We start from the raw sequence: 26,564 nt of genomic DNA on the forward strand, positions 1-26,564 counted from the left end.
GCAGAGAGCACAGAGAACTGTGTTCTCCTGGCAGCTAGCCCAACAGGAAGGGGAGAGGAGGTTATTCTCCCACTTTCTTCTTTGTCATCGTGTCTTCCTGGCCACTAGCCCAACAGGAGGGGAGTTTATTCAGCCTGGCGCTCCAGGGGTTTTCCCACCTTCTTTTGGCTCGTGTGACTTCTTCTTGTTTACGTCCCAAATGGCACCCTATTCCTAATATAGTGCACTACATTCTACATGGACTCTGGTCAAAAGTAGTGCACTATATAGGGAATAGGGTGCCGTTTGGGAGGGTACCCTCCACACTCTTCACACAGAAGGGTTCTTGGCAGAGCTAAGTAGCCTTGGCCTCTGTCCAAGATACTGTTGAATGAATGGGAACTACTGGAAGCAGCTGGTTCAGAATGAGATGTGATAGGCCGTAAAGTGTGAGACTAGTATTTGTGAATGAATATGACATCAAATAGTTTTATGGGGGGGGCAATCGAATCAAATTCTATTTGTCACATGCGCCGAACACAACCGGTGTAGATCTTACAGTGTAATGCTTACCTACAAGCCCTGAATCAAAAAATGTTGTTAAGAGAAATACCTACAAAAATAAGAAATTTAAAGTAACAAATAATTAAAGAGCAGCAGTAAAATAACAATAGCGAGGTTCTATGCAGGGGGTACCAGTACAGAGTCAATGTGGAGGCTATATACAGGGGGTACTGGTACAGAGTCAATGTGGAGTCTATATACAGGGGGTACCAGTACAGAGTCAATGTGGAGGCTATATACATGGGGTACCAGTACAGAGTCAATGTGGAGGCTATATACAGGGGGTACCAGTACAGAGTCAATGTGGAGGCTATATACAGGGGGTACCAGTACAGAGTCAATAGCGAGGCTATATACAGGGGGTACCAGTACAGAGTCAATAGCGAGGCTCTATGCAGGGGGTACCAGTATTTTATATTTTAATTAGGATCCCCATTAGCAGCAGCTACTCTTCCTGGTGTCCACACAAAACATGAAACATTATACAAAACATCATTACACAAGAACAGCTCAAGGACAGAACTACATACATACATCTTGGCCATGTTCTGTTATAATATCCACCCGGCACAGCCAGAAAAGGACTGGCCACCCCTCATAGCCTGGTTCCTCTCTAGGTTTCTTCCTAGGTGTTCTGGCCTTTCTAGGGAGTTTTTCCTAGCCACCGTGCTTCTAAACCTGCATTGCTTGCTGTTTGTGGTTTTAGACTGGGTTTCTGTACAGCACTTTGAGATATCAGCTGATGTAAGAAGGGCTTTATAAATACATTTGATTGATATATTTTTTTAAAGGCACACGTAGCCTACATGTGAATGCATACACACAAACTATCTAGGTCAAATAGGGGAGAGGCGTGAGGTGTTGCTTTGTCTGTTTTTTTGAAACCAGGTTTGCTGTTTATTTGAGCAATATGAGATGGAAGTTCCATGCAATAAGTGCTATGTATAATACTGTACGTTTTCTTGAATTTGTTCTGGCTTTGGGGACTATGAAAAGACCCCTGGTGGCATGTCTGGTGGGATAAGTGTGTGTGTAAGTTGACTAGGCAAATAATTTGGGATATTCAACACATTAATGTTTCTTATTAAATGAAGTGACGCAGTCAGTCTCTCCTCAACTCTTAGCCAAGAGAGACTGGCAGCATAGTATTAATATCAGCTCTCTGATTACAATGAAGAGCAAGACGTGCTGCTCTGTTCTGGGACAGCTGCAGTTTAACTAGGTCTTTCTTTGCAGAACTGGACCATATGACTGGACAATAATCAAGATTAGATAAAACTAGAGCCTGCAGGACTTGCTTTGTGGAGTGTGGTGTCAAAATAAACGGAGCATCTCTTTTTTTTACGGCCAGACCTCTCCCCGTCTCTACAACCATTGAATCTATATGTTTTGACCATGACAGTTTACAATCTAAGGTAACAACAAGTAATTTAGTCTGCTCAACTTGTTCAACAGCCACACCATTTATTACCAGATTCAACTGAGGTCTAGTACTTAATTTGTTTACAGAGAAATAGCATTGTATTTGTTCCAACACAATTTTTTCCAACAGTTTGCTAAGAGCCGGCAGCAAGCTTATAGGTCTGCTGTTAGAACCAGCAAAGGCCACTATACCACTCTTGGGTAGGGACAAGACTTTGGCTTCCCTCCAGGCCCGAGGACAAATACTTTCCTCTAGGCTCAGATTAAAGATATGACAGATAGGAGTGGCTATAGAGTCAGCTACCATCCTCAATAACTTTCCATCTAAGTTGTCAATGCCAGGAGGTTTGTCATTATTGATCGTTAACAATAATTTTCCACGTCTCCCACACTAACTTGACAAAATTCAAACTTGCACTGCTTTTCTTTCATTGTTTTTTTTATACATGAATATAATTGCTCACTTTTTGTCGTTGGGCATTTCCTGCCCAAGTTTGCCCACTTTGCCAATGAAATAATCACTCAAATAATTGGCAACATCAAATGGTTTTGTGATGAATAAGCCATCTGATTCGATGAAAGATGGAGTTGAATTTGTCTTTCTTTGTGCTCCACAACCTGCTCCACCCGTCGATGAGAATGGGGGCGTGCTCCGTCCTCCTTTCCCTGTAGTCCACAATCATCTCCTTTGCCTTGTTCACGTTGAGGGAGAGGTTGTTGTCCTGGCACCACACGGCCAGGTCTCTGACCTCCTCCCTATATCCTGTCTCGTCGTTGTTGGTGATCAGGCCTACCACTGTTGTCATCGGCAAACTTAATGATGGTGTTAGAGTCGTGCCTGGCCATGCAGTCATGAGTGAACAGGGAGTACAGGAGGGGACTGAGCATGCACCTCTGAGGGGCCCACGTGTTGAGGATCAGTGTAACAGACGTGCTGTTGCCTACCCATACTACCTGGGGGCTGCCCGTCAGGAAGTCCAGGATCCAGTTGCAGAGGGAGGTGTTTAGCCCCATGGTTCTTAGCTTATTGATGAGCTTTGAGGACACTATGGTGTTGAACGCTGAGCTGTAGTCAATGAACAGCATTCTCACAGGTGTTCCTTTGTCATCCATTCTTATAAGCTTCCGGGTTAGAGTCCTGCTCCTTGAAAGCAGCAGCTCTACCCTTTAGCTCAGTGTGGATGTTGCCTGTCATCCATGGCTTCTGGTTAGGGTATGTACGTACAGTCAATTTTCGGGACGACATCATCGATGCACTTATTGATGAAGCCAGTGACTGATGTGGTGTACTCCTCAATGCCATCAGAAGAATCCTGGAACATATTCCAGTCTGTGCTAGCAAACCAGTCCTGTAGCTTAGCATCTGCTTTTTTTTATAGACTGAGTCACTGGTACTTCCTGTTTTAGTTTTTGCATGTAAGCAGGAATCAGGAGGTTATAATTATGGTCAGATTTGCCAAATAGAGGGCAAGGGAGAGCTTTGTATATGTCTCAGTGTGTGGAGTAAAGGTGGTCTAGAGTTTATTTATTTATTTTTCTCCATCTGGTTGCACATTTAACATGCTGATAGAAATGAGGTAAAACGCCTTGTTTCCCTGCATTAAAGGTATTTCAGTAACAAACCTCCAAGAACTAACAAAAGGTTGGACATAGACCGGGAAACACTTTTATTAAACTTTGAGTTAGCTGGGTGTGGGGCGACTTTTACCTGGGTGTGGGGCGACTTTTACCTGGGTGTGGTGTAAGATGATGAGTGCGGTGGGGATTTCTTTAGAGGTGCCTGACGTCAATCTTTTACTTGTTATTTTTGAAGGTAGTAATCCATTCTTACATTATTTTAGCCGCCCCCCCCCCAAGGTCATGTATCCACTACCCCGACCCCTTGTAATTTCAACCATTCCATTTATTTTTCGTCTTTACTGCACCCTATTGTCTTCCTCTTTGGTCCTAGTGTCAGTTTTCATTAAAGATGGTGGTGGAGGTGAGAGGATTTGTTTGAGATTATTACATCTTTCTGATTTTCCTTCTGTGTTCAATCCAGTTAAGAAACCATAAAGAAAGATACTTCCTCCATTTGAGTTGGATGGGTGTAGTACCAGGATAGTGTCCCGGATAAAGAATAAGTCTGCCTCCAAATGCTTTAATTCCCTTTCATCTTTTACTGCAGCCTATAGACTAGTTTTCCTCCTTAGTCTCAGGGTCAGATGTCATTAAAGATGGAGGTGGAGAGCCAGACTGGTTTGATGGTACTGTCTGTCCGTACAAAGGCTAGCAGATGCCATAAAATCCATTTACAAATGAGCGATTGGAGGATGGGTTTTAATTTTTAAAGCTTTTTGCTCAATAGATGTAAATAAGAATTTGTTCTTAACTGACATGCCTAATTAATTAAAGGTTAAATTTATAAACCAATAGTAACATAGGCATAGAAAGCATAAAGTACACACACATGATAACATACGCACTACATACACACGTTCACATTGATTTTGAGTTGTAGATATGTGGTAGTGGAGTATGGGCCTGAGGGCACACACACTTAAGTGTGTTGTGGATTCTGTCATTAATTTATTGTAATGTTTTTACTGCCTCAATTTTGCTGGACCCCAGGAAGAGGAGTTGTTGCCTTGGCAGCAGCCAATGGGGATCATTTAATAAATGCAAATACAAAATGGTCGTCTGTTTCTCAGTTGGTAGAGCATGGTGCTTGCAATGCCATGACAGTGGGTTAGATTCCCGGGACCACCCATGCGTGAACTGAATGCACGCAGCACTATATCACTTTGGATTTTGTTTTTAAAAAGTCTGCTAAATACTATATATTATTAATGACAAAATCGATACCATAAACATGAGTTTAAAGGGGCCTGACCTTGTGAGTGGGCCCGAGAGGAGATCTTCTTTTTAGTACTTCATTTCTGTCAATAACAAAGTTAATTTGTCTTAACGAGGCTAGCCTGGTTAAATTAAATCAATTCAGTACTTACGTCATGGACCACCCCTGGTCCTTGCATAATTCCGCTGTTGCTCGGCAACGCTTTGTGCTGCAGTTTTAGCACAGCTGCACATGATCAATGGAGCCCTAAACACGGCCCTGATTTTGGTTTTACTCTGGCCTCCATTTACGTTGATTGATGAGGACCAACTGTCTTGTAGAGAGATACAAGATGGTTTATAAACCAAATAGAGAAAGTTAAAGGGTCTGTCTTTACATTAGTTCTGCCTAGGGGTGTAACAGTTCACCGAACCCATGGTTTTGTACATATTACAGTTTTGGGGAAAGTTTAAATGCCATTCACAATGCTCAGCTTTCATAATGTTCCTTGCATTGTTGTTGTGACCGGATCGACACGTTAGGCCTCTCAAGTTTCCATTCTGATGCTGCGTTTTTAACCATGTAGGAGGTGGGAATTTAAGTCAGAAAGGTTGCATGAATTCATGTGGTTTGAAGTAGTTGAGAAATGCCATTTTGGCTAATGGCCAACCAGGTGTGTCAACCATACACTAAAAGTACAGCTGTTATGCTGTCATCCCATAGGACGGCACACAATTGGCCCATTGTCGTTCTTGGTTAGGGGAGGGTTTGACCAGGCTAGACCGTCCATTGTAATTAAGAATTTGTTATTCACTGACTTGCCTAGTTAAAAGTTAAATAAAAAATAAGTGACAGCCCAATCACATTACCCCATCGTGCTACAAACATGCCTCCTTTTATGAGGGTCACAAGTGTGCATCTGGCGCTGAAGGAGGCGGTGTCATGGTGCGTTCGTAACCAAGTGGGAATCTACCACATACGACTGGGAAGAAAACACTTGAAAAGCTCTCAAACTGGTGATTTACTCATTCTCACACGTGGTGACCTCATTTACTAAAGAAATGGCCTCTAGTACAGCGTTTTCGGCAGTTAAATACAACAACAAAACAGTATTTTATAAAAAGCAATCTATTCATGTGGTTTATGAACTCAGTTATTTGTTTACAAGCATTTTTTTTAATTTAACGTTTTATGTAACTTGACAAGTCAGTTAAGAACCAATTCTTATTTACAATGACAGAATACCCCGGCCAAACTCGGACGACCCTCATATCCGTGGCTATAAACCAAAATATATACCTACCACTCTTGTAATTTATTCTGTCCCGGTCAGAATTAGCTGCCAAGGGCTGCTTGAATTCAGAGGGGAGACAATGTTTCTTTTCGTGCCAGTCCGGTGTACTGGGGTGATGTCTGCGTGACATGGGTCAACGTGTGTGAGGTGTTGGCAGCTGCATAGGCTATTGTTGTTGAGCGTGGCAACACACTGCTTAATGTTTTGATCCACAACTCTCTGTACATCATTGGGAATCTTCTGGGATGCTAAAATGTTCCCAAACTGGCGATTTTTAAAGGACAATGGCAGATCCTCCAATTCTGGTTTATCCACCCATCCACTCGACATCATATAGAACTAGTTCCCGGCTGCGCCTCACAAAAGGACAGTTTTTGGAATGCGTCATTTAAGAATAGAATTTTACACCTTGTGTATAGTCTCTCGTTAAGGGAATAGCCTGGCATGTTTTCAGCTCAGATTTACTCGAGGCCTAGACCGCAGCATAGCCTAGTGGCCTTTGTTTTTATTTTGTACATTTTTGGTAGGTATTAATTAGGATTCACAGTGCGGACTGAACCATCGGTACGAATACATGTACCCTTTACACCCCTAGTCCTGTTCCACCCTATGGGTTAAATGTCTTTTACATTAGTCCTGCCACTCTGGAGAGTGTGTGTGTGTGTGTGTGAAATGCATGCATACATACAGTTGAAGTCAGAAGTTTACATACACCTTAGGCAAATACATTTAAACTCAATTTTTCACAATTTCTGACATTTAATCCTAGTAAAAATTCCCTGTTTTAGGTCAGTTAGGATCACCACTATTTTAAGAATGTAAAATGTCAGAATAATAGTAGAGAGAATTATTTATTTAAGCTTTAATTTCTTTCATCACATTCCCAGTGGGTCAGAAGTTTACATACACTCAATTAGTATTTGGTAGCATTGCCTTTAAATTGTTTAACTTGGGTCAAATGTTTCGGCTAGCCTTCCACAAGCTTCCCACAATAAGTTGGGAGAATTTTGGCCCATTCCTTCTGACAGAGCTCGTGTAACTGAGTCAGGTTTGCAGGCCTCCTTGCTCGCACACGCTTTTTCAGTTCTGCCCACAAATTTTCTATGGTATTGAGGTCAGGCTTTGATGGCCACTCCAATACCTTGACTTTGTTATCCTTAAGCCATTTTGCCACAACTTTGGAAGTATGCTTGGGGTCATTGTCCATTTGCAAGACCCAGTTGCGACTAAGCTTTAACTTCCTGACTGATGTCTTGATGTTGCTTCAATATATTCACGTAATTTTCCTCCCTCTTGATGTCATCTATTTTGTGAAATACACCAGTCCCTCCTGCAGCAAAGCACCGCCACAACATGATGCTGCTGCCCCCGTGCTTCACGGTTGGGATGATGTTCTTCGGCCTGCAAGCCTCTCCCTTTTTCTTTTAAACATAACGATGGTCATTATGACCAAACAGTTCTATTTTTGTTTCATTAGACCAGATTAAATTTCTCCAAAAAGTACAATCTTTGTCCCCATGTGCAGTTGCAAACCCGTAGTCTGGCTTTTTTATGGAAGTTTTGGAGCCGTGGCTTCTTCCTTGCTGAGCAGCCTTTCAGGTTATGTCGATATAGGACTTGTTTTACTGTGGATATAGATACTTTTGTACCCGTTTCCTCCAGCATCTTCACAAGGTCCTCTGCTGTTGTTCTGTGATTGATTTGCACTTTTTCGCACCAAAGTACGTTCATCTCTAGGAGACAGAACGCATCTCCTTCCTGAGCTGTATGATCCGAAACGGCTGATTTTTAATGGAATATCTACATAGGCGTACAGAGGCCCATTATCAGCAACCATCACTCCTGTGTTCCAATGGCACATTGTGTTAGCTAATCCAAGTTTATAATTTTAAAAGGGTAATTGATCATTAGAAAACTCCTTTTGAAATTATGTTAGCACAGCTGAAAACTGTAGTGCTAATTAAAGAAGCAATAAAACTGGCCTTTAGACTAGTTGAGTATCTGGAGCATCAGCATTTGTGGGTTTGATTACAGGCTCAAAATGGCCAGAAACAAAGCACTTTCTTCTGAAACTCGTCAGTCTATTCTTGTTCTGAGAAATGAAGGCTATTCCATGCAGGATATTGCCAAGAAACTGAAGATCTCATACAACGCTGCATACTACTCCCTTCACGGAACAGCGCAAACTGGCTCTAACCAGAATAGAAAGAGGGGTGGGAGGCCCCAGTGCACAACTGAGCAAGAGGACAAGTACATTAGAATGTCTAGTTTGAGTAACAGACGCCTCAAGTCCTCAACTGGCAGCTTCATTAAATAGTACCCGCAAAACACCAGTCTCAACGTCAACAGTGAAGAGGCGACTCCTGGATGATGGCCTTCAAGGCAGAGTTCCTCAGTCCAATGTTTGTTCTTTTGCCCATCTTAATCTTTTCTTTTTATTGACCAGTCTGAGATATGGCTTTTTCTTTGCAGCTCTGCTTAGAAGGCCAGCATTCCGGAGTCGTCTCTTCACTGTTGATGTTGAGACTGGTGTTTTGCGGATGCTTTTCTTTCAAAAACATGGACATATCTAAGTGACCCCAAACTTTTGAACGTGTGTGTGTACACACAAACTATGATCCCTTATTGATGTCACCTGTTAAATCCACTTCAATCAGTGTAAATGAAGGGGAGGAGACAGGTTAAAGAAGTCTTGAGACATGGATTGTGTGCCATTCAGAGGGTGAATGGGCAAGACAAAATAATGAACATGGTATTATGGTACTAGGTGCCGGTTTTTCCACACTCACCAGTTTCCCCTGTCTATCAAGAATGGTCCACCAGCCAAAGTATATCCAGCCCAACTTGACACAACTGTGTGAAGCATCGAAGTCAACATGGGCCACCATCCCTGTGGAATGCTTTCGACACCTTGTAGAGTCCATGCTCCGATGAATTGAGGCTGTTCTGAGGACGTGTAACTCAATATTAGGAAGGTGTTCCTAATGTTTAGTATACTCAGTGTATAGCGTGGAGAGGGGTAGTGGTGTGGAGAGGGGTAGTGGTGTGGAGTTTAAAAAAAAAATATATATATATATATATATATATATATATATACGTTTCTTATCATTCATTTGGATTTATTTTGCATTGTGTAGTACAGGATGGTAATGTTTGAAAAGAGGTTTAAGATTCTAGAAATATCTAAAATGGAGTTAATTATTTTTTTTAAATGTCATCAATTTTTTTTAGCTTTTATTGGGAAAAGCAATAATACAATAATGTTGTAGCAATCTGGTCTCTTCGAATGTTTCCTTTTTTTTTAAACAAATAGCTTTGGAGATTAATACATTCATATTAAACATCTCCAATCCAAAATCAAATCTAGAATCTGCTTTCTATTTCGCAGCAAAGCCTCCTTCACTCATGCTGCCAAACTTACCCTAGTAAAACTGACTATCCTACCGATCCTCGACTTCGGCGACGTCATCTACAAAATAGCTTCCAACACTCTACTCAGCAAACTGGATGCAGTCTATCACAGTGCCATCCGTTTTGTTACCAAATCACCTTATCCCACCCACCACTGAGCTGTATGCTCTAGTCGGCTGGCCCTCGCTTCATATTCGTTGCCAGACCCACTGGCTCCAGGTCATCTACAAATCCATGCTAGGTAAAGCTCCTCCTTATCTCAGCTCACTGGTCACCATAACAACACCCACCCGTTCCAGCAGGTGTATCTCACTGATCCTTCCCAAAGCCAACACCTCATTTGGCCGCCTTTCCTTACAGTTCTCTGCTGCCAGTGACTGGAACGAATTGCAAAAATCACTGAAGTTGGAGACTTTTATTTCCCTCATCAGCTAACCAATCACTGCAGCTGCATCTGTAAATAGCCCACCCAATCTACCTACCTAATCCCCATACTGTTTTTATTTTATTTACTTTTCTGCTCTTTTGCACACCAGTATCTCTACTTGCACATCATCATCTGCTCATTTATCACTCCAGTGTTAATCTGCTAAATTGTAACTGTTCGCTCCTATGGCCTTACGTCCTCATGCCTTTTGCACACGCTGTATATATACTTTCTTTTTTTCTACTGTGTCATTGACTTGTTTATTGTGTTATTGGCTTGTTTATTGTTTATTCCATGTGTAACTCTGTGTTGTTGTCTGTGTCACACTGCTATGCGTTATCTTGGCCAGGTCACAGTTGTAAATGAGAACTTGTTCTCAACTAGCCTACCTGGTTAAATAAAGGTGTTCTCAACTAGCCTACCTGGTTAAATAAAGGTGTTCTCAACTAGCCTACCTGGTTAAATAAAGGTGAAATAAAATAAAGAAAAAAATCAAAGTCTTGAAACGTGCAGAATACACACACCACCCGACGAGAAACAACTTCCACAGTGCTGGTGCTGGGTCAGGGCCAGCCATGTTTAATCCTTGCGTGTGACCAGGCACACCGGCTAACCATGACATCACTGAGCTAACGCTGTTGGATAAAGACCCTTATCCGCTCAGATAACCCCGGGCACAGCAAAGGGCCAGACCAATTATTTCGACTTGTGGAGGGGAGAGTGGAGGCCCAATAAGTTGATTAAAGATCATTTGGATGAAAGATTTGCCCCCTGCCCCCCCACCCCCCCCCCCCCCCCCCCTGCTGTAACTGTATGTTTTAGGGATAAGGTTTCACTGCAGGAGCAGCTGCACCTCTGGTAATGAAGCTCATTACTAGAAAAGCTACGGACAATGAACACAATTGCATCTAATCGATGGCAATTTGAATGCACAGAGATACCGTGACGAGATCTTGAGGCCCGTTATCATGCCATTCACCCTCTACCTTCACCTCATGTTTCAACATAATGCACGGTCCCATGTCGCAAGGATCTGTACACGACTCCCGGGAGCTGAAAATGTCCCAGTTTTTCCATGGACTGCATACTCCCCAGACATGTCACCCATTGAACATATATTTTGGATGCTCTGGATCGACATGTATGACAGTGTGTTCCAGTTCCCACCCATATCTAGCAACTTTGCACCATCATTGAAGAGGAGTGGGACAACATTCCACAGGCCACAATCAACAACCCGATCAACTCTATGTGAAGGAGATGTGTCTCGCTGCATGAAGCAAATGGTGATCACACCAGATACTGACTGGTTCTCTGATCCACGCCACTACATTTTTCTTTTTAAGGTATCTGTGACCAACCGACGCATATCTGTATTCCCAGTGATGTGAGATCCATAGAATTACTGATTTCCTAATATAAACCGTTTTTATATTTTTGTTCACTATAGTTAGTGTATTATTGGATACATTTAGATTTTTAGATCAACTAAGTGATTTATATTGTGAAAAAAATATATAAGTTCCCCGAATACTTTTACCCTGATCTGCGTTTTGCTCTCTGTTGTTGTAGGGTCCTCTTATCTTAAACGAACATAAAGTGGTCAGAATTGAAAGCCTAGAAAGTAATCACTAAAAGGAGATGACTAAGTGGAGCTTTTTTGTCAATAGACAGATCCATAGTGGGATTTCACTATCTCCTCAACAGGGAAGCAGATTTTATTTTCACTTTATTACCAACGAGTCACTCAGATCAGGGCAGGGGCATCTGCTTCCTCGTCAATAGAAAGGTCCGGTCTATTGGTCGGTTGCCCGGGGCAACCAGACCGCCATTATTAGAATAATATATAGCCACTGGTTTGGCCATTACTGCTGCTTCATGCGACAGCTGTACTCACAGGGGTACTGTTACGGCTCGACAATACGGCCTTTACAATGGATTGGCTGTATCTGTCTGTATGGACGGACTGTTGTTAAAAGCGTAACACACAGGGAACCATACAGGGCTTTTCAATGGATTTTGTGTAGATGGACTGTTCCTAAAGAATAGCCCCCCCCCCCCTATTCCAGGTCTGGTGGTCTCCAGAACTAACATGTATCTGGCTACATGAGAGAACCGAAGAATAAAAAAACAACACAGGGAGCTTGAAGAAAAAGTATTGTTATGCGGAATACAAATTAATCATCCATTTAAGTGGATCTTGCGAGACATTGATTCGTCAGGCGGCTTTTACAAAAGTGATTTTATACTACATTTTCCAAAGCGACCACCGACTAGCTCCGTAGGACCATGTTGGAAAGGATTCATATCTCCATAAATAACTGGTACATAATGCCCAATGAGGGCTTAAAAATGTTAGTTGGTGTCTTGAACACCTATAAAGAGCCATTGATATTTGTCCTTTTTGAATATTTTGAAGAAGGTACCCAAAAAACTACCCAAAATACTGATTCTTGAACATACTTTCGTCTTACTTTTCTGTATTTTACATGTAAACACTCATCTGTCAAATTAGTGTTTCCTAAAGTCTACTAAATACAGTGATTTATAAAATTTGACATTCTGCATTTTGTCAATTTCTAGAAATGTGACGAGAAACCTCCCCTGTACATAGAATGTTGACAATGGGACCATGGACATGAAGCCATTTCCAATATAACTCTACCTTGATGGAATGGGACATGATACTAAGGCTACCATTTACTTTTTGTTTAACCACTGTTTTGGTACATGTTCTATATCATTCTAATCCAGAGATATTACACTATATTTTGAAATCATTAGGAGCATGTTCAAAATGTTATCCTCTCAATCGCGGGATCAAAATATATTTAAAAAAAAAATCTGATTTAGACAGCATTTTGGGCACATTTTTGGTCATATTTAAAAAATAATAATAATAATTTTAAAAAACATGATCTCTTTGATTGTATTTTCTACTCTCCATGAACATTTTAAGCCATCATTATGTAATTTACTAATGGCCCATTATAAATAACAGAACAGTAATTTTAGGGGACATTTCCACCACATTTCTGCATAAAGTTTAAAGGACAGTGCATTCAGAAAGTATTCAGACTCCTTCACTTTTTCAACATTTTGTTACGTTACAGCCTTATTCTAAAATTGATTAAAGTAATTGTTTTCCTCAATCTACACATAGTACCCCATAAAGAGAAAGTGAAAACAGGTTTTTAGTTTTATTTAGCAAATGTATAAATACCTTATTTACATAAGTATTCAGACTCTTTGCTATGAGACTCGATTGAGCTCAGGTGCATCCTGTTTCCATTGATCATCCTTGAGATGTTTTTAACACTTGATTTGTAGTCCATCTGTGGTAAACTCAATTGATTGAAAATTATTTGGAAAGGCACACACTTGTCCCACAGTGGACATCAGAGCAAAAACCAAAGCCATGAGGTCGAAGGAGTTGTCTGTAGAGCTCAGAGACAGGATTGTGGAGAGGCACAGATCTGGGGAAGGGTGCCAAAAAAAGTCTGCAGCATTGAAGGTCCACAAGAACACAGTGACCTCCATCCTTATTAAATGGAAGAAGTTTGGAACCAACAAGAGCTGGCTCCCCGGCCGAACTGAGCGATCGGGGGAGAAGGGCCTTGGTCAGGGAGGTGATCAAGAACCCGATGGTCACTCTGACAGAACTCCAGAGTTCCTCTGTGGAGATGAGGAGGGGAAAAAATGAATGTCACTACAGCAACAAAAAAAACGTATTTAAACATGACCTAGCTGGGTGTGAAATTTAGTGGCTCTGTCACACTTTTGTAATTTTGTTTCACGTAGCCACTGGACTATGGTCAAATTTACTTTTAATATTACCCCTTATTCAGATCTTAACAGTACTTTATGATCAGAGTTTTCTGTATAATTGTTTCAGTGCTTGGGAGCAGAGCTGTCTGGAGTAGGTCATTGTGTCCTTGAAGCCAGGGGAACAAACAAAATCCACAGCTGTGTAAATGGAGAACATCTCTCATGGGTCACGCTATGCAAATAAAGGTGAAGTCACACACACACACACGTTTCCATCCACTGGCTCTCCCTGAACCCTGTTTTGTAGCTGGTAGAAGATTGAGAATATAGGGCAAAGAGTATGGGGGTAAGAAACCGAGGTGTTAGATACAAAAGAACACAGACACTGGACAGAGGAACTCTGCCTAGAAGGCCAGCATCCCGGAGTCGCCTCTTCACTGTTGACGTTGAGACTGGTGTTTTGCGGGTACTATTTAATGAAGCTGCCAGTTGAGGACTTGTGAGGCGTCTTTCTCAAACTAGACATTCTAATGTACTTGTCCTCTTGCTCACTTGTGCACTGGGGCCTCCCACTCCTCTTTCTACTCTGGTTAAAGCCAGTTTGCGCTGTTCTGTGAAGGGAGTAGTACACAGCGTTGAATGAGATCTTCAGTTTCTTGGCAATTTCTCGCATAGAATAGCCTTCATTTCTCAGAACAAGAATAGACTGACGAGTTTCAGAAGACAGTGCTTTGTTTCTGGCCATTTTGAGCCTGTAATCGAACCCACAAATGCTGATGCTCCAGATACTCAACTAGTCTAAAGAAGGCCAGTTTTATTGCTTCTTTAATCTGAACAACAGTTTTCAGCTGTGCTAACATCATTTCAAAAGGGTTTTCTAATGATCAATTAGCCTTTTTAAAATGATAAACTTGGATTAGGTAACACAACGTGCCATTGGAACACAGGAGTGATGGTTGCTGATAATGGGCCTCTGTACACCTATGTAGATATTCCATTTAAAAAATAATCAGTTTCCAGCTACGATTGTTAATGTTGTAAATGACTACGTCTACACTGTATTTCTGATCAATTTGATGTTTATTTTAAAGGACAAAAAAAATGTTTTGCTTTTCTGTCAAAAACAAGGAAATTTCTAAGTGACCTGAAACTTTTGAACGTGTGTGTGTGTGTGTGTGTGCGTTTTTATTAAGTCTTCGTAGGTTTATTGTATAGAAAGAGGAGACGGTGCTGACATGGCACTAGCACGGATTCAGACCCCTTCTGCTGCAGCACACATGCACTGGAGGCAGCAGCCCTTTTGTGTGTGTGTGTGTGTGTGTAACCATGTTTTTTTTTGTGTGTGTTTACAGAAAGGCAGTGTGGGCTGGGCGGAGGAGAATGAAGGAGGCAAAACAAGAGGAGAGCCGTCCAGAGACTTCGCCAAGGTAATCAGATTTTAAAGAAGGATGTAAGCTGATGCATTAAGCTCAGCTAAACTAAAACTAATCCACACAGACCCGTCTGAGCAAAGCTAAGCTACATTCCGAAGCTCTACTTGTGTATTTAGAAGGAGCGGGACTGGTGTCAGGAAATATGGTGGAAACCCCTTCCAACTATGCTTGCACCAATCCAATGCCTTTTTAAATGCCTGAGTGGGTAGTGAACAAGTGCACACTTCTTGGAGGGTAGAGAGTAGGTACTCAGCCCTATACTCCAAACTGGATTCCTTTTTGATGATTCATTTTGTACACTTGGATCTTGATGTGTTCTCCTATTTTGTCAAATGTTCAGTGTGGCAGTTGACAGCCAGTCTTGTTGAGATGAGTCTAGATTTTCTCCAATGGTCTTCGTGGGCCATCCACTGGATAGTATGTCTGAATAGTGAATAAACATACACTTGTGTTTGGATGGTTATTAACCCAATGAGTCCCACCGTAAGTCTGGCCTATTTTGGACTTTTAAATCCTTTTTTTAATATATATTTATATATTTATAACATTTTTATATATTTTTTAAACATTTTGTGTTTGGGTGTCAATTCTGGGTTTGTACCTTTTTTTTAAAAATAGATTGGTTTCCTCTGCATCTGTATATACCAACCATTAGTGCGCGATTTAACGGGGTCTGACGGCAGATCCCGAAGGGGCTCGGGGCCGTGTCTTTTTATACAAAAGAGTCCGAAGGTTTGTAGCTCAAACCAATCTATGACAAGCTGAGACCCTCAAGAACACGCACATGTAACATGTTGTGCTCAATGACCCCACAAGCTACGCTAGTCGTTAGAAGGTAAGGGGTTCTTCTACATGGATCATAGTAAATCCCAGGACATCGTGTCTATAATACTGTAAGGGGGTTCTTCTACATAGAGATCATAGGAAATCCCAGGACATCGTGTCTATAATAATGTAAGGGGTTCTTCTACATAGATCATAGGAAATCCCAGGACATCGTGTCTATAATACTGTAATAAGCTCACATAGTTGATGTCACAAACTCCTGTCACTGACTTTGAATTTGTCAATAAAACTCACGACTTCAACTGTTTTGTCAAATTGTAGTGTTCTACTTGTATCCCTGGTTGTCCTGAAAAGACATCAGTAACTCTTCATTGTGAGGCTACATGTAATTGCTGGGCGGGCAGATAAATGAAAGTCAGATCAAGGAAAAGCCGATTTTTGGCTGTTATCTCGGGGCTGATGGGGTTAACTAAGTTAGTTATAAAGTTGATTATTAAAGTGAAGGAACAGAGGTCTGGTGAATTTTGGGTTAAACTACGTAAGTATTTTTAAAAACCTCCCGCTTTTGGCTGGTTGTGACAATAAGTAGTTCCTGCATGCAGAATCAATGAACAGAATTACTGTCTTAACTCATTTAGCAACGGAATCCCTAGTTTGAAAGCGACTATTTAACTCTGTGATAAAGTTATTAACAAGTTAATTTCCACCCCCAGCTGTATGAATTGGACAGTGACCCAAACCGGAAGGAGTTCCTTGATGAACTGTTTGTCTTCATGCAGAAAAGAGGTAAACCTCCAGTCTTTTTTTTTTTTTTACTATAAAGCCAGTTCTGCTTTTGTCGAAAACATTGCACCTGTGGATTCCTCACTTGGAGTGAACATGTGAACCTTCAGTCGAGCGGTTTTAAGATTATACTGCACATTCTAAACTCTCATAGAATAACGTAGCATGCCACTCATCTAAACTCTCATAGAATAACGTAGCATGCCACTCATCTAAACTCTCATAGAATAGCGTAGCATGCCACTCATCTAAACTCTCATAGAATAGCGTAGCATGCCACTCATCTAAACTCTCATAGAATAACGTAGCATGCCACTCATCTAAACTCTCATAGAATAGCGTAGCATGCCACTCATCTAAACTCTCATAGAATAGCGTAGCATGCCACTCATCTAAACTCTCATAGAATATCATAGAATAGCGTAGCATGCCACTCACCTAAACTCTCATAGAATAACGTAGCATGCCACTCACCTAAACTCTCATAGAATAACGTAGCATGCCACTCACCTAAACTCTCATAGAATAACGTAGCATGCCACTCATCTAAACTCTCATAGAATAACGTAGCATGCCACTCATCTAAACTCTCATAGAATAACGTAGCATGCCACTCATCTAAACTCTCATAGAATAACGTAGCATGCCACTCATCTAAACTCTCATAGAATAGCGTAGCATGCCACTCATCTAAACTCTCATAGAATAGCGTAGCATGCCACTCATCTAAACTCTCATAGAATAGCGTAGCATGCCACTCATCTAAACTCTCATAGAATAACGTAGCATGCCACTCATCTAAACTCTCATAGAATATCATAGAATAGCGTAGCATGCCACTCACCTAAACTCTCATAGAATAACGTAGCATGCCACTCACCTAAACTCTCATAGAATAACGTAGCATGCCACTCATCTAAACTCTCATAGAATAACGTAGCATGCCACTCATCTAAACTCTCATAGAATAACGTAGCATGCCACTCATCTAAACTCTCATAGAATAACGTAGCATGCCACTCATCTAAACTCTCATAGAATAACGTAGCATGCCACTCACCTAAACTCTCATAGAATAACGTAGCATGCCACTCATCTAAACTCTCATAGAATAGCGTAGCATGCCACTCATCTAAACTCTCATAGAATAACGTAGCATGCCACTCATCTAAACTCTCATAGAATATCATAGAATAGCGTAGCATGCCACTCATCTAAACTCTCATAGAATAACGTAGCATGCCACTCATCTAAACTCTCATAGAATAACGTAGCATGCCACTCACCTAAACTCTCATAGAATAACGTAGCATGCCACTCACCTAAACTCTCATAGAATAACGTAGCATGCCACTCACCCAAGACTTGTTTAATGTTCAATTTCCTCTTTCAGTTTGTGAAAAAATGAGCGACTCTTTCCAGAACCAATCTTTAAGAAGTAAGGATCGATCTTAACCTTATGTCCTAGGAGCCATGTCTGTGGGTTTGATTCCCTGGGATCCCTCTAAACGGGTTCCTGAAATTCCTCCAGCTTTATTTGTAGACTGCATTTCACGAGAAAATGAGAAAAATATGAATGGTTTATGAGTGCAATACTGCAGGAATGTCAGTAATGGCGGGTTAAACAGTTCAAATCCTCCAGTTCAAATGTTATTGAAGATGTCAGCTGTGATTAAAGCTAAGGCCATTCTTTCCGCCTTACAATAATGTACCCTCTTTAGCCCCCCTAACCATGCTTCTCCGTATGTTCAGTCTTTCCCCTATACTCAAATATTGATATTTTTCAAATGTATGTATATTTCTGCTTAATGCGCTTTTAAATTAATAATTGTTAGCTCAACGACTGGAAGTTTATGGGAACGGCTAGCATGTTATTGCGCTAACGCTATTAGCAATGCAAAGTAGGGTTATGGAGGGTGTGTTTGGGTGAGGAGGGGGGTATGAAGGGGGTTAAGGGTCTGGATTAAGGGGCCCCTGGGTTTCAATTAGGCCTGATGGATGAACAAGCCTCTAATTCAGGGCCTCTTCTTTCATACAGTGCCTTCAGAAAGTATTCACGCCTAGGGGTTGTTAGTGTGACTATATTACCGCCACACTGGCGGTCAAGACTCATGACCGCAGTCGAATTCCACGTGACCATTCGGTCACGGTAATGAGGTTTCTCCAAGCTCTGATGCTGCTTATGGTCATTAGTAGACATGACAGGTGTATGATAATGGTCCATTCTAAATCCAAACTAATTTCACACAAACAGCATTCGGAAAGTATTCAGACCCTTCACACTTTGTTAGGCTACAGCCTTATTCTAAAATGGATTAAATCGTTTTTTTCCCCTCATCAATCTACACAGAATACCCCATAATGACTAAGCAAACACAGGTTCGTAGATTTTTTTTTGCAAATGTATTAAAAGTAATTTAAAAAAAAACTGAAATCACATTTACATAAGTATTCAGCCCCTTTACTAAGTACTTTGTTGAAACACCTTTGGCAGCGATTACATCCTCGAGTCTTCTTGGTTGTGACGCTACAAGCTTGGCAAACCTGTATTTGAAGTTTGAGGAATTCTTCTCCAGTTCTATCAGGTTGGATGGGGAGCGTCGCTGCACAGCTATTTTCAGGTCTGTCCAGAGATGTGAGATCAGGTTCAAGACGGGGTCTGGCTGGGCCACGCAAGGACATTCAGAGACTCGTTCCGAAGCCACTCCTGCATTGTCTTGGCTGTGTGCTTAGTGTTGTTGTCCTGTTGGAAGGTGAACCTCCGCCCCAGTGTGAGGTCCTGAGCTCTCGGAAGCAGGTTTTCATCAAGGCTCTCTCTGTATTTTGCCCCGTTCATCTTTCCCTCGATCCTGACTAGTCTCCCAGTCCCTGCTGCTGAAAATTATCCCCACAGCATGAATGCTGCCACCACCATGCATCACCGTAGGGATGGTGCCTGTTTTCCTCCAGATGTGACGCTTGGCATTCAGGCCAAAGAGTTCATCTTGGTTTCGTCAGACCAGAGAATCTTGTTTCTCATGGTCTGAGAATCCTTCAGGTGTCTTTTTGGCAAACTCCAAGTGGACTGTCGTACCTTTTTACTGAGGAGTGGCTTCCGTCTGGCCATTGTACCATAAAGGTCTGATTGGTGGAGTGTTGCAGAGATGGTTGTCCTTCTGAAAGGTTCTCTCATCTCGACAAAGGATCTCTGGAGTTCTGTCAGAGTGACCATCGGTTTCTTGGTCACCTCCCCGACCAAGGCCCTTCTCCCTCGATTGCTCAGTTTGGCGGCCAGCTTTTTATTTTTCACCTTTTATATAACCAGGTAGCCCAGTTGAGAACAAGTTCTCATTTACAACTGCGATCTGGTCAAGATAAAGCAAAGCAGCGTGACAAAAACAACACAGAGTTACACATGGAATAAACAAACTTTACAGTCAGTAACACAATAGAAAAACCCGTATACAGTGTGTGCAAATGAAGTAAGGAGGTAAGGCAATAAATAGGCCATAGAGGTGAAATAATTACAATTTAGCATTAACACTGAAGTGATAGATGGGCAGATTATTATTATGAAGTGCTATTTACAGATTGGCTGTGTACAGTTAGTTATAGTTACAGTGATCGGTCATAGATGGAAATGGCTTCATTTTACATATAATTTTATATCTCTGAGGTGTTGGACTTCGTTGTCAGGGTAGGGATCAATTCCATTACAAATCAGTTAAGCTGAAAATAATCAATTCAATCTTCCTAATTTATTTTTAATTTTATGTTATGAAACAGTGGTTTACAAGACAAAATACAGGTTCTTCATGAGCTGCTGAATAGACTTCTAGCTTTACTGTAGGTTTGTAGGCTAATGGACCCACAATAGAGGACATCGTTTGGGACAGACATCTACAGAAGTTTACTGGTTGTGCTACATGTTAGCCCTTCCTGCCCTTAATTCCCCACCCGGCAACAAATGGCATGATTTGAAAACACGTGTGTGTGTGTTTTATGTGCGTTTTACACACTCATCCCGATGTCTAAAGTAAGAAATAATCCCAACCCAACAACTGCCGTTTAGCCCCCTTCGTTAATTGGTTTTAGGATTGACTGTCAATCCTCACTCTCTTCCTCTCCATGACTCGGTCCACCTGCCATTTACAATAGTTCTCCTATTACCTGACTGTTTTAATCTGGGTTAAATAGGTGTTCTTCACGTTGGGCCCAGTAACCAAAAGGTTGCTGGATCGAATCCCCGAGCTGACAAGGTAAAAATCTGTCATTCTGCCCCCGTGCAAGGCAGTTAACCCACTGTTCCCCGGGTGCCGAAGACGTGGATGTTGATTATGGCAGCCCCCCCCCCCCCCTCAGGGGGGTTGGATTGCAGATGCAGAAGACACATTTCAGTTGAATGCATTCAGTGTTACCCATGTTTCTCCAGGCACCCTGGTCAACCACATCTCCGTCATGATATCTGCCACCATCTTGGATCTGTAGACGTCTAGTTTCAAGTCTTCTACCTGTTTTTACCTCTTTCTCCAGGCACCCCGGTGAACCGCATCCCCATCATGATATCTGCCACCATCTTGGATCTGTAGACCTCTAGTTTCAACTCTTCTACCTGTTTTTACCTCTTTCTCCAGGCACCCCGGTGAACCGCATCCCCATCATGATATCTGCCACCATCTTGGATCTGTAGACGTCTAGTTTCAACTCTTCTACCTGTTCTTACCTCTTTCTCCAGGCACCCCGGTGAACCGCATCCCCATCATGGCGAAGCAGATTCTGGACCTGTACATGCTCTACAAGCTGGTGACGGAGAAGGGCGGCCTGGTGGAGGTCATTAACAAGAAGATCTGGAGAGAGATCACGAGAGGACTCAACCTGCCCACCTCCATCACCTCAGCAGCCTTCACCCTCCGCACACAGTGAGTCTACTCTGGACCATGTTCATTCTGCACCAAAACAGAAGGAAATGCTCCCGAAATTGAGATCAACGGGGGAGGTACTATGTGAACCTGTCCAATAAGAAATGTTTTTTATTTTTCCTTTGCAAACCAATTTATACCGTCTTCTTACAGTGTGCCCAAATGAACACAACCCAACACTATCTACAACTACCAACACCCCATCTACTCTGTAGATGTTAGTTGTTTTCAAATGAGAAATTATTTCTTTATAGGCAACAAACATTTTTCTGTTCATGATAGAAATGTACTTCTAAATGCATAACAAATCCAACCACTGCCTTGTCATACGTCCACCCAGGTATATGAAGTACCTGTACCCGTACGAGTGTGAGAAGAAAGGGCTGAGCTCTCCAGGCGAGCTCCAGGCTGCTATAGACGGTAACCGGAGGGAAGGCCGAAGACACAGCAACAGCCTGTACCACTTCTCCCCCTCCACCACCCCTGGCCACCCCCACCACTCCCTCCTCTCTCCCCCCAAGATGCCCCACCACTCCCTCCTCTCCCCCCCCAAGATGGCCCACCACTCCTCAGCTGGTCACAACGGCCTGCACACCTCCCCCAGCCCATCTCTGAAAAGATCCACAGGTATTTGTATACATATTTTAAAGGTGTAATTGTTTTTGGTATGTAGATTGGAAATCCACCATGGTGTTCATCTAGTGTGAAAGCTGCTATCATGTGACGGGTACCTTGTGACGGGCTACCTAGTTTTGAGATCACATTTACAAAGAGTTCATGTGTTATGACACCCTCTGCTGTTTAGTTTGTTTATTTTATTTAACCAGGGAGGCCAGTTGAGAACAAGTACTCATTTACAACTGCGACCTGGCCAAGATAAAGCAAAGCAGTGTGACACGAACAACAACACAGGGTTACACAAAAAAACGAATCTAATGGCCATGCTTCTGAAACTAATCTAATGGCCATGCTTCTGAAACGAATCTAATGGCCATGCTTCTGAAACGAATCTAATGGCCATGCTTCTGAAACGAATCTAATGGCCATGCTTCTGAAACGAATCTAATGGCCATGCTTCTGAAACGAATCTAATGGCCATGCTTCTGAGACTAATCTAATGGCCATGCTTCTGAAACTAATCTAATGGCCATGCTTCTGAAACGAATCTAATGGCCATGCTTCTGAAACGAATCTAATGGCCATGCTTCTGAAACGAATCTAATGGCCATGCTTCTGAAACGAATCTAATGGCCATGCTTCTGAAACGAATCTAATGGCCATGCTTCTGAAACGAATCTAATGGCCATGCTTCTGAAACGAATCTAATGGCCATGCTTCTGAAACGAATCTAATGGCCATGCTTCTGAAACGAATCTAATGGCCATGCTTCTGAAACGAATCTAATGGCCATGCTTCTGAAACGAATCTAATGGCCATGCTTCTGAAACGAATCTAATGGCCATGCTTCTGAAACGAATCTAATGGCCATGCTTCTGAAACGAATCTAATGGCCATGCTTCTGAAACGAATCTAATGGCCATGCTTCTGAATCTAATGGCCATGTTTCTGAATCTAATGGCCATGTTTCTGAATCTAATGGCCATGTTTCTGAAACTAATCTAATGGCCATGTTTCTGAATCTAATGGCCATGTTTCTGAAACGAATCTAATGGCCATGCTTCTGAAACGAATCTAATGGCCATGTTTCTGAAACGAATCTAATGGCCATGTTTCTGAAACTAATCTAATGGCTATGTTTCTGAATCTAATGGCCATGTTTCTGAATTGAATCTAATGGGCATGTTTTGAAAAATGGTGATTGTTGAATGTGAGTATTTCAAATGTTGATATTTGAGGGGTGATTAATCTATGAAAAGTTCTCTCCCTCTGTTCCCTTTCAGAGGAGATTTCAACCCCCATGCTTCCAAGCCGTCTACCCATGGCCCATGCTCTCTCCCTAGGGCAGCAGCAGCAGCTAGCCCAGGCCGCCACCTTGGAGCACCTTCGAGAGAAGCTGGAGAGGGCTGCTGGCGGAGGAGAGGGTCCAGACATGAAGATGGCTCGTTTGGCCATGGAGGAACAGCAGAGAGTGATGCAACAGGCGTTCCAACAGAACCTTCTGGCTATGGCCTCTCACTTCAACCCCGGCATGAAGCAACTCAAACTCAACAACAACAGAAACGGTTGGTACTGGGCTGGGTGTGTTGGCTACCAGTTAGTTGTCATATTCTACCACTTACGTAGTCGGGTTTAGCCTGTTCTCAGATCTGTTTGTTATTTTTCTAAACTCCATTTGCAGCCCATTGTCAAGCCAAACATAAACATTTACTCACATAATTGAATTTTAAACATTAACAGAATGTCTCATTTTGTCTTTGTCCCACCTCAGAGAGTACCACTGAACAAGACCTGTCTCTCAGTATTTCCAGTAGTGGGGCAGCCAGCATCAGTGTGTCTGTGGAGGTCAATGGAACTCTATACTCAGGTGAGAGTAATCAAATGATTAGTAATGCTGTATTTCAGATTCTTGAGACATTTCGGACCCGTTCAGAAACAACTCCGATCCCCTTATTCCTTAGGCGGTGTGGCATTGAACTTGTCACACTCGCACAGAGGCCCACTACTGACCAACAAATGTGTTCTTGTCTCCCCTGCAGGAATGCTGTTTGCCCAGAAGACTCCTGGTGCAGCCTCTGTGATGTCAGAGACAGTGGCTCCTGCTGGACAGAGTGGTTTTGGTGTCCTCTCCTCCTCTCAGAGCCCTTCCTCCGCATCCTCCTCTTCCTCCAAGGGGCCAAACTGAGCATGGTGCTCCCTCAGTCTCTCTCCAGTGTTACTCATGTTATTCTATTGGCCTTGAGGACAAATTAGTGCTCAATCAAATACCTCTTCTTTAGTCAAACTGAATTTGTCTGTGTTACTGACGACAAATATGGGAGTGGAAAATCAAAGGAATTTACCTTAAAAAACGAATTTACTTTTTTATTAATAAGTTCATTTTTTTCTAATTCCACCCCTGACAACCAATCAACTGTTGTACAATCACTTTATCTTTTGTATTGAACACAAATGCATTTTGGGAGAAATCTAAATTAGAACCAGGTGAAGAGGCACATTTTGTATTCTGCAATGTTTTTATTTTTTTTTTATTTCTTTTAATTTCACGTATTACAAAAAAGTGCTGTTTTCTTTGTATACCTCAATTCATTGGCTGTGAGAGCTACAGTATTAGTAAAGAACAGTTTCCCTTATTGCCACATCACAAACTGCTTGTGAACCGACTAATCTATTTAAGTCATGTAAGGAGGACTCACAATTGGATTTTAGTTTATTTTCTAAACCTTTAGAATAAAGCAAAAAAAAGCATGATTTGAAAAGGTTTGTGAAAAAAACATTTTTTATTTTTTTTGTGTGTTTTTGTTTTTACATCAAAATACTGTGTGGTGATTGGCTATACTCTGGAGCCGATTAGTTGTCTACCTCATTTGATGGTTTTAACATTATGTTGCCGTCACTTCTGTTTACGATATGTTATTATAGCCATCAGCAGGACAATATGGATGCCAATAAGGACTTTCAACCGGTGCGTTCATTTTAACTCGCCTTTGTCGTCGGTTGGGTGGAGTTGGCACATTTTAGACCATCCTAAAGTGCACGCCCCCCCTGTTCCCAGGCAGGGTGAGGTGAAACTGATGCACCCAAAAGTCATGTTCTCTTACAATTAGCTAAAGGTAAACAACTGGTAACAGCTCAGAGACGAGCTGTTTTGTAAAACAGGAAACGATACACGTCTTACCTCATTTAAAGGGGAAGTTCAGTATTTTACAACTTGATGTTTACATTGTTCCTCACCCTGAACGTAGTCTATGGCCCTGGAGAAACTGTCCTTTCAGGGTGAGGAGCCATCTAGCGTTTAAGTTGTAAAATACTGAACTTCCCATTTTTAAGGCATTTCCATCTCGGGAAGTGATTTTCTCAGGAACTCACAGGACCAGGGTAGTCTGTCTTAGAATACTCTTCAGGAAAATAGTTCAGTTTTCATACAGTGGGACACTGAAATAGGTCTACCTCACTTGTGACATCTGTGTCATGGGAGCTGGGTTGTGTTCATTAGCGCAAAATGCTTTGAAAGTAGTTGGCTGGGGTGGGGGGCTCAGCTACCTGTCTATCTTTCGAACCAGTCATTGGTCAGGGACCTTATTTAATATGATAATTCTGTATGTACAATCATGGGGCCATAATCATAGCCTGGTAAAACCATACTGAACGAATGCTGTGTCAGTGTTTCCAGATCAGCGTTATCTCACTTTGCGAAAACATTCAGTCTGGTTTAACCAGGCTAACAATCATGTATAACTCACACTGCAAACTACACAAATCACACAAAATGCCTCAATCACCAGCTAGCTGCATTATATACCAAAGACCTGATGTATTGATAGGAAATGATTCAAATGTTTTTGGTGTTTGTTCACTCAGTGTATTCTTATGTGGACAAGAGAAACTAAATAAACTTGAGGAAATAAGTCCCTTTCTCACTTTTTATTGCTATTTGTCATGCTGCTTCATAAGACCCAAAGCCTGGTTGGTCTTAATGCCTCAGACCTTCCTGGCCTGACGACTCCTGGCTGTCCCCAGTCCACCTGGTCATGCTGCTGATCCAGTTTCTGTTGTTCTGCCTGCGGATATGAGACGTTATAAGCACGTGTGTCATGCATTATGAATGTGTCATAACTGACATAAGGTGTTATGTTTACTTATGCATTATGAAGAGGGTATTCATGGGAAGGATGCAGTATAGGATGGATGCAGTATGATCCAGTGACCTGTTGGGGGCGGCATTGCCTCTTAAACAGATTACATCCAGTGACATCTCTGGAGCAGAGTCCATATCTGTGCTCTGTTTATTTACAAATGTGTATTACTATTTTATTAAGCCTCTACCATAACCTCACAGATATCTGGTGTCCTTTGTGATCTTAAA

At 41.9% G+C, this 26,564-nt stretch overlaps 1 protein-coding gene across 4 annotated transcripts in view; it reads left to right on the forward strand.

The window, feature by feature from the left end:
* LOC110521233 (AT-rich interactive domain-containing protein 3B) overlaps window positions 1–26,107 on the forward strand; it is a 29,663-nt gene extending 3,556 nt beyond the window's left edge. For 3 of the 4 annotated variants that reach the window (XM_036969042.1, XM_036969044.1, XM_036969043.1), the window contains 7 exons: window positions 15,033–15,107; window positions 16,613–16,685; window positions 21,397–21,580; window positions 21,921–22,207; window positions 23,458–23,763; window positions 23,970–24,065; window positions 24,238–26,107. In XM_036969042.1, coding sequence (XP_036824937.1) covers window positions 15,033–15,107; window positions 16,613–16,685; window positions 21,397–21,580; window positions 21,921–22,207; window positions 23,458–23,763; window positions 23,970–24,065; window positions 24,238–24,383 — 1,167 coding nt within the window. In that variant the 3' untranslated portion in view covers window positions 24,384–26,107. The remainder of the gene's footprint in view (window positions 1–15,032; window positions 15,108–16,612; window positions 16,686–21,396; window positions 21,581–21,920; window positions 22,208–23,457; window positions 23,764–23,969; window positions 24,066–24,237) is intronic. The other variant, XM_021598671.2, reaches the window with a different exon arrangement.
* The last annotated feature ends 457 nt before the right edge of the window (window positions 26,108–26,564 follow it).

This window comes from Oncorhynchus mykiss, chromosome 30 (assembly GCF_013265735.2).
Source record: "Oncorhynchus mykiss isolate Arlee chromosome 30, USDA_OmykA_1.1, whole genome shotgun sequence".
Lineage (NCBI taxonomy): Eukaryota > Metazoa > Chordata > Actinopteri > Salmoniformes > Salmonidae > Oncorhynchus > Oncorhynchus mykiss.